Here is a 13,982-nt window from a genome sequence, read left to right on the forward strand (position 1 = left end):
GAATAAAAGGTCGACAGCCTTACTCGCTGCCTTTGGTGAATACTCAAGGCGACAGCATGGAAGACCGGGCGAACTTTCTTGGCGCACATTTCGAACAGATATCCAGCTCGTCGCACTATTCTGAAACATTCCAAAGGTACAAAAGGCAAATAGAAGGAAAACCACTAGACCGGAAAAGCACAAAATGCGAGGCATACAATAGACCTTTTTGCATGGCAGAGCTTCAGGCAGCCCTAAACAGCTGCAACAAATCTGCCCCCGGTTCTGACCGCATCCTATATGAAATGCTAAAGCACCTGCCGCCTGAAACGCAAAAAACACTTCTTTGTCTTTACAATTCTATATGGTCGTCCGGCCACATTCCCTCTGCTTGGAAAGAGGCCATCATAATTCTTATATTGAAATCGGGTAAGGACCCTTCTTTGGCAAATAGTTATAGGCCTATAGCATTGACGAGCTCCTTACGCAAAGTTTTTGAGAAGATAGTAAACAGTCACCTGGTACATTATCTAGAAATTAACAAGAAATTAGATCAATATCAATGTGGCTTTAGAGAAAGCAGATCGACGACAGATCAGCTTGTACGCATGGAAATGTACATCAGGGACGCGTTTGTCCACAAACAGCTTGTGTTATCAGTGTTTCTTGACATGGAGAAGGCGTATAATACTACGTGGCGCTTTGGGGTCCTTCGGGATGTTTCTGCAATGGGCATTCGTAGCAACCTGCTGAGAATAATTGAAAGCTGTCTCTGTGACAGGACATTTCGTGCTAGAGTTGGCAACGTACAGTCTCGACAATTTTTACAGGTGACAGGTGTACCGCAGGGTGGAGTACTGAGCTGTACGTTATTTGTTGTTAAAAGGAACTCCCTCCACACCGTATTGCCTCGCACACTCTTCTACTCTGTCTTTGTGGACGATGTACAGATAGGGTTCAGGTCATGCAATGCTAGCATTTGCGAGAGGCAGCTGCAACATGGCTTGAATAGATTCTCAAGTGGGGCGGACGAGAATGGTTTTAAGTTGAACCCCCAAAAAAGTACATGTCTTGTTTTCAAACAGGAGAGGTGTACTACCACAAGCAGACATTAACCTTAATGGAGAAAGACCAACTGTTAGCCCCTGAACACAAATTCTTAGGTGTTATCCTGGACACAAAGCTTAACTTCATTCCCCACTTAAGATATCTTAAAGAAAGATGCCTGAAGACTATGAACCTACTCAAGCTGCTCTCTCGAAGAACTTGGGGCAGTGACAGGAAGTGTCTGCTTAGCTTGTATAAGAGTCTCGTACAATCACGCCTCGACTACGGAGCCGTGGTGTACCACTCTGCAACAGAGACTGCGCTAAAGATTCTCGACCCAGTCCACAACCTCTGTATACGACTGGCAACAGGCGCCTTTAAAACGAGCCCTGTTGAAAGTCTCTACGTTGAGTCCAACGAATGGTCCTTATATCTACGAAGAATATTCTTAAGTTTATCATACTATACTAAGGTAAAATCAGACACCGAACATCCATGCCATTCCATTGTTAGCGACCTGCGCGCTGCCAGACTTTACAGTAACCGTCCACGTATTAGAACTCCTTTGAGCCCACGCTTGGAAGCAATGGCAGAAGAAACAGGCATCCATCTCCCAGAAAATATCCTAATGCCTCCCACTCGCCTTCCACCGCCTTGGGAATGGCAGACCATGGAGTGCGATATCTCGTTTGTCGAAATAACAAAACATGCACCTGAGGCACACATACGATCACACTTCCTCGAACTCCAAGCGAAGTACTGCTGTGCCCAATATTATACAGATGCTTGCAGATCATCTGCTGGTGTCGCGTATGGAGCTCTTGGGCCATTTTTTTCCACCTCATATTCTCTAAATCCTAACACAAGTATTTTCACGGCTGAGGCGATACTCCGCGATACTCTCAGCTGTAAAACATATCAGACAAAGTAATCTCAATAATGCCATCATTTTCACAGATTCATTAAGCGTAGTAAGGGCCTTAATGAGTTTACGAAAACATAAGAACCCTGTTTTTAATAATGTATACACAGAACTATGCTTAGCCTTAATATGCAACCAAAACATCGTCCTATGTTGGGTACCTGGCCATAGGGGCATAAAAGGTAATGTAGCTGCTGATGAAAGTGCAACGTCAGTCGTCCTTATTAAAACGGATGTGGATAAACCCACAGCAGCAACAGAACTTAAGCCATTCTTACGCCACAAAGTGAGGAAGCACTTGCAGGAGCAATGGGATAATGCAGTAGAGAATAAGCTACATTTTCTCAAACTAAAATGAGGGAACTGGATATCTGAAAGAACAGCAACACATAAGGAAGTGCTTCTTTGTAGATTAAGAATAGGACATACTTACGCCACTCACTGCTACCTTTTGACGGGAAGGGAACCTCCAACATGTACCAAATGTTGCAAAAGGCTTACAGTTATTCATGTTCTTATCCAATGCACTGAAATAGAGGCAGAAAGAAAAAAGTACTTTCCCTCCGCTTATATCCAACACATACCGTTACATCCAGCATTTTTTCTTAGCAATGAACCCCTTTTTACTTTTCAATCACTATTCAACTTTTTATTTGAAACTGACACCCTAAATGTGATTTGCCAGGCTACTTGTAGCGCGGCTTCCACCTGGAGGTCGTAGCTGCAATGAAGACATTTTCTATAGCACCTGCCTCCCAGCCCTTGCTTTCAAGGCCTTCCTGAGGCACTAGTGCTACAGATTTTACATATTTTATTGATCATCCCCATCTTGTGAAACATCTATTGTCATCTCAGAAACGATCAATCACTGTCATTTTCATATTATGTATGTACTTATATTTTACGCACTTTAGAGCAAATAAATTTTAGGCCCTTTTACAGCCACATTGCACCACATGCATATACTGCACTTTTTAGCGAATATTTTAGACCACTATACAGCCGTGTTTCATTACTCCCCGCAATTAACACCCATATATCATTGCGAAGTACAGATCATCGACTTGGCGCTCTTTGGCCACATCTGGCCCTTGCGCCAGTAAACTCTACAAATCAAGCAATTGCTTCATTTCTTGGTTCGCTACCACCATTACATTACCTTTTCGACCTTCCCATATAACTTGTACTCGGTTTTCTCTATATCTCTCTCACCAGCCCCAGCAAACCTCTGTTATGTTTTCTTGCTTAAGTATGTCTAATAACAAATCCCGGTCTAGCTTGTCAAACGCTCCTTTAATATCTAGTTTAATATCATTTAATACAGAATGGCTTGCCTTGCAATTCTATATATCACTCAGGTTACTGTAACTGGCCTGCACGAGCTCGTCTAATCCTTACCACATTTGGCCTTATAGCTGTTAATGTTGAAGTTTATTGTAGTCCTTTTAGAGTTCGTTGCATTCTTTTCATTTTTCGGGACCCACAAAGTTCTTAAAGGCTGCCGAGCGATAATAATATGAAGAAATACTTTAAATGGCAGGAAGAATATTTCAAAATTATGAATGAAATCGGAAGCACGGACGGATATAAACAAGTAAATGGCACAATAATAAATGGTCACTGTTAATAATATTAGCCTAAGTGATGGGACAAGTTGATGAAATATAATACAGGAGTTCATTATATATGTACAGGATGGGACTCAGCCAAGCGTTGTAAAAAAATTTGCTACAAATTATGGAATGAATGAACTTGTATGGAGTGAATTATTTATGCGTGCCAGGAAGGAAAGAGTGAAGCGACTGGCCTATCTGCAATTGTATTAAGGTTATTCCAAATAATAGTTCCTCTGAATGCCGAAGTTTGTCGATCGTAATTAGTATTAATGTTAGGTAGCAAATGTAAATGGCATGAAGTACACTTATCATATCGAGGAGACTGACAACGAGACACTGACAATACGCTTAGATTACCATTAAATATTTTGTATGTTATAGAAACAATATTGTAAGTAGCTAGATTGTGCACACTTAATACATTAAAGTATGTGAAGAACGCGTCGCCTCTGGCATGCATATTATTAGGCGTTATTACGTGAAGAGTTCTTTTCTGGAGAGTTCATCTTGCTTTCATGCCATTCAAGCAGAATTTTCTTCGTTGCAATCACTTGCTCTATGGCAGTACTCAGTAGTGCCTTGCTCTTTGGACGTAGGTTTTTGATTAGCTCTACTGGGATTTCATCGGGTCCAGCTGCAGCGTTATTAGGGCATTTCCTTCTGCTTTTTTTTTTTCAATAAAAGCTTTCTATGTTAAATTTGGATATCTCAGGTTTCTCTGTTGTTGGTAGATCTGCTTGAGTCTGAACTATGCTTTCTATCGTGTCGAAGTTATCCGTAATAAGCTCTGATCTGCCGCAGTGCATCGTCTCCTTCGTAGATATTACCGTCTTCATTCCTTATAGTAGTTTGCGAATTTTTAGCACGGGGGAACCAATGTTGCACGGAACCCATGTTGACAGCACTGCGCTGCTGCCAGTTGTCGAAAGCAGAGTCATGCCGCGAAGCTACCGGTGGATAAGGTCGGGCCGGGCCAGGGAAGGTCTAACACTGGGACTGGATATTGTAACGACGTCGGATCGACTATATTGCGGAGCAGCACTCATAAATACACCTTATCAGTCGACAAAAAAAAAAAAAACGTTTTCTTCGTCCCCACGCTTAACCTAAAAACCATCGCTACTTCAACCTCCTCCCCACTGGCACATACCCGCGGCAATTTAGTTGTGTCATTTGCTTCCCGTTAAGAAAAAATCATCGTCCCGATCATAGAGGCATGGAAAACAGCAATAGAAAACTGCGCAGTCTTGTCAGTCTTCATAGTAGGGCTTCATACGAAGCACGTGAGCGGCCTCGGGAAAATGCCGCCGGCGCTTTGAATAGTGAGAGTCGTCTGGAACAATTTCGTTGTTGACGTCACTCATGCGTCGAACAACTATGTAGGGTTCGAAGCAGTATGCACTGGAGCATTTCAGAGAGCCCATGCTGACGAATACGCGTCCAGACCCACACTTCGTCAGCGATATTGCATGTTACGGGTCTGTGCCGAAGATTGTAGTGTCTGGCGTCACAGTTCTGTTGTTCGTCGATTGGGAGACGCGCAAGCTGCCTGGCTGCCTCAGCCCATTGTGTGATCTCTTCAGCACCCATCTCGTTGTCATAAAATTCATGGAGCATTGCGTCTAATGTTGTAACCTCGCGGCCGTAACCTAGACTGAAGGGTGCCTCGCGAGTGGTCTCTTGACGAGCCGTCTTGTACGTGAAGGTGACATAAGGTAAAACCTACGCCCCAGTTCTTGTACTCTACATCTACGTACATGCTTATCATATCAGCCAGGGTCCTATTGAGTCGATTCGCCAGTCCATTTGTTTGGGGGTGATAGGCCGTTGTCTTCTGGGGGCGGTACCGCTTAGACGTAGAAGGATGTCCAAAAACTTGGCCACGGACGCAGTATATCTATTCGTGACGACCACTGCGGTAGCGTCATGCCTTAAAACGATGGATTCGATAAATAATCGTGCCGCTTCATCTGCTGCTGCCCGTTGCAGAGCACCTGTTTCGGCATATCTAGTAAGATAATCCGTGGTGACGATAATCCACCAATTGCCGGTAATAGACGTTGGGAAGGGCCCCAGAAAATCCATGGCTGCTTTGCAAATGGTGTGGCCGGTACTTGAAGAGGGTGACGTAGGGCCGGCTGGCTTGACGGATGGCGGTTTGCGACGCTGGAAATCCAGACATGTCTGAACGTAATGCTTGACGACCACAGTATGTCTCGGCCAGTAGTAATTCTGCCGAATCCGTACCAATCTGCGAGTGTAGCCTAAGTGTCCGGCGGTCGGTTCGTTGTGGCAGGCGTGTAAGATTTCATGTCGAAGCGGTGAGGAAACAACGAGTGCGTAGCTGCTGTCGCTAGGTGAGAAGTTCCTGTAGAGGACGTTGCGTCGCAAGCAGTACGACGCCAGCCCTGTTGCAAATAGCCTCGGAACGCTGTTGGTTTGTCCTTCCACGTAATCAATCATCATCTTCGTCATCACCACCCCATTTTATGTCCACTGCAAAACGAAGGCCTCTCCCTGCGATGTCCAATTACCCCTGGCCTGCGCCAACCGATTTCAACTAGCGCTCGTGAATTTCTTAATTTCATAACCTCACCTGGTCTTCTGCCGTCCTCGACTACGCTTCCCTTCTCTTGGTACCGATTCTGTAACTCTAATGGCCGAATGGTTTCTAACCTGCGCATTATATTACCTGCCCAGCTCCATTTTCTCCCTCTCTATGTCAATTAGAATATCGGCTATACCCATTTGCACTCTACTCCAAACCTCTCTCTTCCCGTCTCTTAACGTTATGCCTAGCATTCTTCGTTCCATCGCTCTTTGCGCGGTCCTTAACTTGTTCTCAAGCTTCTTTGTCAGTCTCGAAGTCTCTTCCCCATATGTCAGCACCGGTAAAATGCACTGAAATGCACACTTTCCTTTTCAATGCTAATGGTAAGCTTCCAGTCAGGATCTGACAACGTCTGCCGAATGCGCTGCCGTCCATTGCTATTGTTCTGTAAATTTCCTTCTCGTGATCAGGGTTCCCTGTCAGTAAATGACTTAGGTAAACGTACTCCTTCGCAGACTCTAGAGACTCACTGGCGATCCTGAACTTTTGTTCCCTTGCCCGGCTATTGATCATTATCTTTGTCTTGTGCACATTAATCTTCGACCCCACTCTTATACTCTCTCTTTTAAGGTCCTATGCTTTACCAAATCCACGTACTGCTTCGCCGCATGGTACGAGCGACGAATGAGTTTGTGGTCTGAATTTTTTTTTTTTTTTGTATGCGAATGGCGGTGTACAGAACATTTTTTTTTTCAGACGCTATTCCTGGGTTATATATTGCTGAAATGTATGTTATCAATTTCCTTCGATATAAAATATTTTTGTAGATATCATGCTTGTTATTCTTGTTTTTATCAAGTGGAAGCAGAAATGGAGCTTTCTAGAATTCTTCCTTGTCTGATAATTTGTGTTTATGTTTGGCAACGTATCGTTTTGGAAAGGGCAGTTCATCGCGTAGGATATGCTATGCTGCAATGCGTGCTGGAGGATAATTTGTAGTGGCAAATCATTTTTTTTTCCGATACCTATAAACACGAATATTTTCTCGTGGTCACGAAAGAGCCAAACAATTTTAGCAATAGGAACTGTATATGCACCCTCCCAAGGACGTCAGGCTCCAACGAAATCTTTATTGAAAAAAAGAAAGAGATAGCGTCATCGCTTTTGTATACATCCGAACACTCTCTGCTGCAATATGCAAGATGTCTCCTGTGGTTGGCAAAAGACAAGGTTAGAAGAAAATTTGCAGTTCCACCGGAATGAAGAAGCACCGATTGCGATAGCAAACAAGTAGATAACTGTACGAAGTAAGGATAGTACTTTTATCGGCCGTTCAATCTTGCAAACATTCACCCACTGACTAAATTAACAATTATAGAATGCGTAAGCGTGACTCAACGAGGGCATAGAAAGGAACAGACACACGGCGACAGCGCTGTCATTGTGTTTCTGCTTCTTTCTACGTCTTCGTTCAGTCGCGCTTACACATTCTGTCAGAGATTCAAATCAATTAGCCCGTCAATGTGTTTTAACTAAAATGACCAGCACGGTGTCGCGTGCATACATGTAAACATGAACACGCATCGCTCGATGACAGCGGAAACTGTCTGTAAAAACGCTGGGGTCAAGTATCACGGTAGCGGCCGCGAGCCAATTGACCACCGAGCATATGTCGCTTCAACGTGTACGAAACGTGGAAAGCGTAGCGTATACGAAGCACCGGCACTACGCGCACTCTGCCCAATTGCACATAGCTTTGAAGATGACGCCCGCGCTGGCGCCTACTTTAGCCACGTCGCAGACCGCTTTCAAGACACACGAGCGCCGTCAACGCGTTCCTATGGCGTTCGCCAAAGGCGTCTACAACGGCGTCCGTGATTCGCTTGGACAACGCTGTAGTAGGCGCCGCGGTTGTGTCCGCTCTGTAAGGAGTGATGGGTGAAGAGGACATCGAGGCACCGTAGTAGCCACCGGAGGAGAACGCTCCTCCTCCCTCGCCTCACCCCTCTGCCTCGCGCGCCACAGGAGAGAGCACGGATCCAAGGCCGCGTTCACCGGCTCAGCCTCAAACGCTTTCACTCATACGGAACCTCACGGCGACGGCTACGTCGATGGCAGTAATCCGCCTGGAATGTCCACATAATTGCTATCGCAATGAAATTAAGTCAGCCTTCGCGTGTGCTTTTTTGAGGCTTTACTGCAATTCATCCGCAGCAACATGACACTAAGTAAAACAATTTTGATGCACTTTCTGATACGCTGCATGCTTGCACGACAACAAGCTTTCTTCTTAACAATATGAACAGGTCTCTTTTTCGACCGAATCGCGAAGCCGAGTTTTTCTTTAATAGCTCTGCAGAACATGCTAAGGCCCGCGTATAGCGTGCAGCAAAGGTTGAGGGCCATGGTCTTGCTGCAACACAAAATACATTTTTCTGTCTAGCTACCAACGCCAATTGAAGCTTCCATAAGATAAACAAACAACGCCATGTGTATTTGTCACTCTCTGTACCAAGGTGTCTAGGCTAGACTCCCGCCATCCACGTTGGCCTGGCTAGGCAAATATGTGACACTTGGCATTGGCTATTAATTTCTAAGTAATATATTTTCATCTGCACTTATAACTTAAACTTGGCATTTTCTCTGCTCTCTTAGGGTGTAATGACTGTCTGCCTCTCCTTTTTTGTACAGGATGTTCTCGACGAAAGAAATAGAAGGCATCCGGAAGATTCGCATGTACGACATCATTCTCGCAGCCACGGATATAAAGCCACACGAGATACAGAAGGACGTTTTCTTCCACGTCAAAGGTGAGACAGTGGCAACTGAAACGCTGGTCGTAAGTTTAATTCACTTTTACCTGCTACACGCATACAATCATTGCCTCCTTACATTACGCATACTGCAGTCTACTGCATAGCAGTGAATGCTACGCCACTTAAAATACTACGGTTGGGTCTAAGTATGCTGTCCAATATAAGACTAATGCCTTACACATAATGAACAAAGTCGACGTCGAGGTTCAGCCAATAGATCCATGGACACACACGCGTACACTTTCAATAAACTGTTAACAAGTTGTTCATCATTCTGCACGACGGATCTCGATTTGTGAATATAACAATCTTAGGCCATCTGCCACCCCATTCTTTTGTTCTGCAAGGAAAAGTCATAGAAAGATAATTTCGGCGGACATCCAACACGCCATCTTCACTTCCCTCGAGGAATCACATTCACCGTACAGAATGACAGCGTCAGCTTCATGAGGAGTACCTGTGCAAGTTAGCTGAAGGCTCTGTGCAACAGTGGTGCTGGTACTGAAGTGCATGCACTATTACGCCGTCTATGATGTCTGATTGAAATGCAAATTTTCCTTCATTGGGCAGTTCCTGAGGTGTTATCTCTCCTGCGCTACGGTATGCTTGAAACCATTCGTGCATAGTTGAAATTGTGAGAGTGATATTCTTAAAGCTTTAGATGTTCAGCTAACGCGCTTGAGATATGAATGTTATGAGCTAAGGGACCGTAACTGTAGCACAGATTGGAGCAATTACACCGAAAATAATGTTCAGCTACTAGTGGCACTATTGTAAACACAATGCTTTTAGCCTTATACTGATCGATCAGAAAGCTAAGGTTCTGAACACGACTAACGTGGCGCCTGGAACACGTGACAATAATAACAGTCAGTGTTAACACCAAGTTCAAGTTCCATACCTCGTCCTTCCATTTAGCCACCTTCTCTTGGATGAAAATTTGGCGCAATTTTAGAAATTACTAAATTTCAACTGCTTGCCAAGCATCTTACACTTCTCGACAACCACAAAAGGTGCTGCCTTCTGCCAGCATCGCATCGATGGGGACACGTAATCCTGATTGCTTTATTACCTGTGAGTCCTTGAACTATTTACTTTTTCCATGAGTGAGCTGTTCAACAACCAGCGATAAATGAACTGGACCAACTTTTGCTTAAATGTACGGACATGGTAGCAGCCCAGATGTGAACTTTACTGAACACAAAACAATGAACGTAGATTCAAATTAACTACTTTCGCCAAGCGATCCTGCCTACATTCGGCTAGGCTCCGACTCCACGATGAGTGTTTCACAAGTCTGTTCATTGTACCCTTACACTAACGACAAAAATACTTCAATGTAGGAAAGCTCTCGGAAAGACATCAATTTTTCTGGCTTCCCAAATTGTCGCCCAGATTAAATATCAAGGCACATTTAAAGTGCTATTCTGCCACAATAATTCTCGTTTCTCCGCATTATTTTTTGGTTATGCACATTATTTGCCCCATAATTCCCGTAGCCTTACACTGCGAAGGCCACGCCGGACTGGGACGGTGCCCACAACGTACCACCTACTGTACCTTACCAATACGCGCAGTTCAATTATGATTGTAGATGTTCACGTAGATGCCTGCGACGCGCCAATCTTAGCGAAAGCTAGTGGCACTCCCTCGACTTGCGGTTGAGTACACAATGCCTCATCCTTTTGCTGTGCTATAGACCCTTCTCGCGGAGCAGTTAGCCCTATATGAACCAGATGGCGCTTCAGGCGTGGCGCCACACGTTGTCTCAGGAGAATTCGAAACCAATACCCGTTCTACATTGGTACTGTGCGATCAGTGGTCGGGCACTCAAGTAGGTGGTTTGAACGCACTGTTTTTCATTCATGCTGGAAAATGTGCATAGGTTGAGGGAAGGCGTGTGCAGTCGTTGGGTGCAAAAATATTGACTGGCATTTAAGGAATGAACTGAATCTTTCTTTGTGGCCCAGCTAACAGACTGCTGCTTCGAATAGACCGCCTTTGTTGCCGGCCCCTTGGGATGCATGGCTTTCTGTGAGGATAAAAAATTTAGTCATCCACCAGCGTTGTATCGCGAACTTCTAAACAAAGGACTGCTACCGAGGAACACCGGCAAAAGCGAGTACCGCTCGTTGCACAGTGAGATATGTAGTAGCATCGCTTGATGTCATAGTAAGTTTCTCGCACGGTTTTTGACCGCATCAACCCCAGCTCTCACGCTTACTCATGCCCACACTATCGCCAACATATCAAAAATAAGTGAAGGGTGCACACTTGAATGAATGTGCGTGAGCATGGGCGACGGCGAATACACCGACATCATAGGAATGTTCGATGCTGAACATTTCGTGACGGTTCAGAGTAAACGTGTGACTAATCGTAATACGTCTTTGCTACAAGCTATTACAATGTACAGGACATCTGCTCTGCAAACCTAGTGCGCCGCAACATCAAATCTGTCGCAACTAAGCACACCCGCGAGCGATTAGCCACAAAATAAACACTCAGATAATTACCACAAAAGGAACTTTTATGAGTCAGAAGCATTACAATCTGCTGCTTCAATTTTTTTGCCGAATAAGTAACAATGAGCAAAACACACAGATCCTTATTTATGCATAAGCAGAAAGGTTGGACAGATGGGAATGCAGTTCTAGCGCCGCTTTTAGTACAAGCACCGCACATGCTGCTCGTGCTGTTTTGACAAGGCGCAATGAGCTCCGAAATGGCATACATTTACTCTGAAGCTCTGTCCGAAGCATCGTATCGTCCAAGCAGTCACGGTTTACTATTTCTGCCAACGGAAAGCTTCGCTGAGCCGCATGGACGTCAGACAGAACCATTGTAAACACTGAGGCAGTGGTGGCAGCTGAGGAAAGCAATGGAGGCGCAACACGTGATCAAACATGGCGGCGCCCATGGGATCACCGCGGAAATAGTCTGTGGTATACCTAACAGCTAGGCGTAGCTGTGTTTTATCACGCCCAGTGCAAAGTGGCACATTTTCTTTCGCACTTGTCTATATGACAACCACACAATTTCGACAGTTGAACGAAATGTCGTCTGTATGTTCCCTCGTGTGAGTAGTAGTACCGTCCAATGAAACGCGAAATGCAGAGCGCGTACCCGAAGCATCACGGAACGTGTAGTGCGCGCCGTCGGCCAGTCATCACCATTGACAAGGCGCACATCCCGTTTGACCGTATTGTGCGATGATGCTCGTCCTGTACGGTGATATTTTTTTTGTTTTGGTCCTCCTTTGTTTGAAAGCCAGAAAACAAACAGAAAACAGAAGCGAATACCGCAGTATACGGCGAGCGTCACCGCAGAGTGGGGCGCAATGAGGTGTTCGCACCTGTCAATATGGCTGGTCGACAGCGCGCACTGTATCTTCACTCATGCTTCGGACACGTGCTCCACTGTTCGCGTTTCATTTCAAGCGTATTGTACGTTGACAGAGTATTATCAGGCATATCGGCTAAGCGACGAATGCCACACTCCGGGCTCTTGCATACTACACTTCATGCGCAATAAACGTGGGCATGCGGAAAGAAGACCAGTTATGACAACCACTAACTTTAAAATAAAGTTTATTCTTAGAAAACCACGCACTTTTTATCTTTCTGCACTGATCAGAAGCAAAATAAATCACTGCACAAGTGCGCTCCAAACCCCCCAAAAAGTTCAATATGGAAAGTTCTATCATGACACGGTTTTCTGCATAAAACACAAAAGAACCAAAAGTTCTGAGCACATAAGACACAAAAGCAAACTCTGAAGCATACCCTTATCCTGTGGGCACTGATTGGGTTGGATTATCAGTGAAAAAATTCCACCTGCGATCAGCATAGTCCTGAATGCGAACATTGAGCACAACTCTGCGTGTTTTCATTTCGCGATATATTGTCTCACGCGGACAATCTGCCTCGTGTGGCACGTTCCAAAGGGAACATAGTGTGGCGCGCCTGCCTCGCTAACCCAGAAATCGCGACAGGCAGCGCGTGGCTGACGCGTGAGTGCGATTCACAGCAATCGCCATAGACAGGCCTCCGCTGATGCAGCGGTTTGTTTCCATACAGACGACGCACACTTCTCTGGCGCTATGTTGTAGCCATCGTCGCCACATAGCCCCCTCTTGCGCGGCACTACGCTTTTCTTCTCATGCTTTCATCCCACCAATGACGAGAGCGGCTCCTCGTCGCGGGGAAGTCGTGCCACCAGTGTCAGCGGCGACAATGCCCAAAGAAGCGTCACATCGAGTCTTATTCGTAGCCGCACGCCATCGCCTCTTGCAGGAGCAGTGATCCACGTCACACACGCTCGTACCGCAGACCTCCTATCACAGCAGCAGACGCCGTGGACGAGTGTAGCCCTCACAACCTCATGGTGCCTCCCCCCCCCCCCCCATCTCGGAAACGCAGAGGAGATTGCCCACGCGGTTGCGGATGCCTTGGCCTCCAGCAACTCAGCGCATGCGCAGGCAACGTCCCTTCCGTTCCTCCTCCGCTTTCCGCCTCAAGGTTCCGCTGTACTCTCTTCGTGCTCTTTCCTCCTCCTCTCTTCGCTATGGCCTTTGTTTCATCTACCTGTGCGCTCTGCGAGGAACGCGAGCGTCACTCCTGTCTGAGCATACGTACCTTCGCATTGCTCCACAGGAAAGATCTGAATGTCAACTTATTCAACAAGAACCAGTCTTCAGACACGGCTCGGCTGTCTAGAACATCATCCGACCATTCTGGCCAACTTCTGTTGTGATCAGACCAACGTACTGCGAGTTCCTGCGCTTTTGTCACGGACCTGGCAGGGTGCTCAGCTAGCCCTAACGGCTGGGAGTGCAGGCCTACCGTCAAGTACGCCAAAGGCCCGCACTCCTGCAGCAGCAATGGCCCCGAAATTCGTCACCGACGCTGATGGATGGACCACCCGAGTATCAAAGCATTCCCAGGGTACGCAGCACGTTGCAACGCTCATTTTGCGTCCGCCAATCGCCTTTTCCTACCTTAGTGGAGCTCATGAACGCTTCCCGGCGCGCTAAGCGTCTCAGCGGCCCT

At 45.9% G+C, this 13,982-nt stretch overlaps 1 protein-coding gene across 1 annotated transcript in view; it reads left to right on the forward strand.

Moving 5' to 3' along the window:
* Positions 1 to 13,982, forward strand: part of Duox (dual oxidase) — a 248,511-nt gene that overhangs the window by 84,374 nt on the left and 150,155 nt on the right. Inside the window, exon 12 of the mRNA XM_050186612.2 lies at positions 8,807 to 8,925. Coding sequence (XP_050042569.2) covers positions 8,807 to 8,925 — 119 coding nt within the window. The remainder of the gene's footprint in view (positions 1 to 8,806; positions 8,926 to 13,982) is intronic.

The sequence above is a fragment of the Dermacentor andersoni genome, chromosome 2 (assembly GCF_023375885.2).
Source record: "Dermacentor andersoni chromosome 2, qqDerAnde1_hic_scaffold, whole genome shotgun sequence".
Classification (NCBI taxonomy): domain Eukaryota; kingdom Metazoa; phylum Arthropoda; class Arachnida; order Ixodida; family Ixodidae; genus Dermacentor; species Dermacentor andersoni.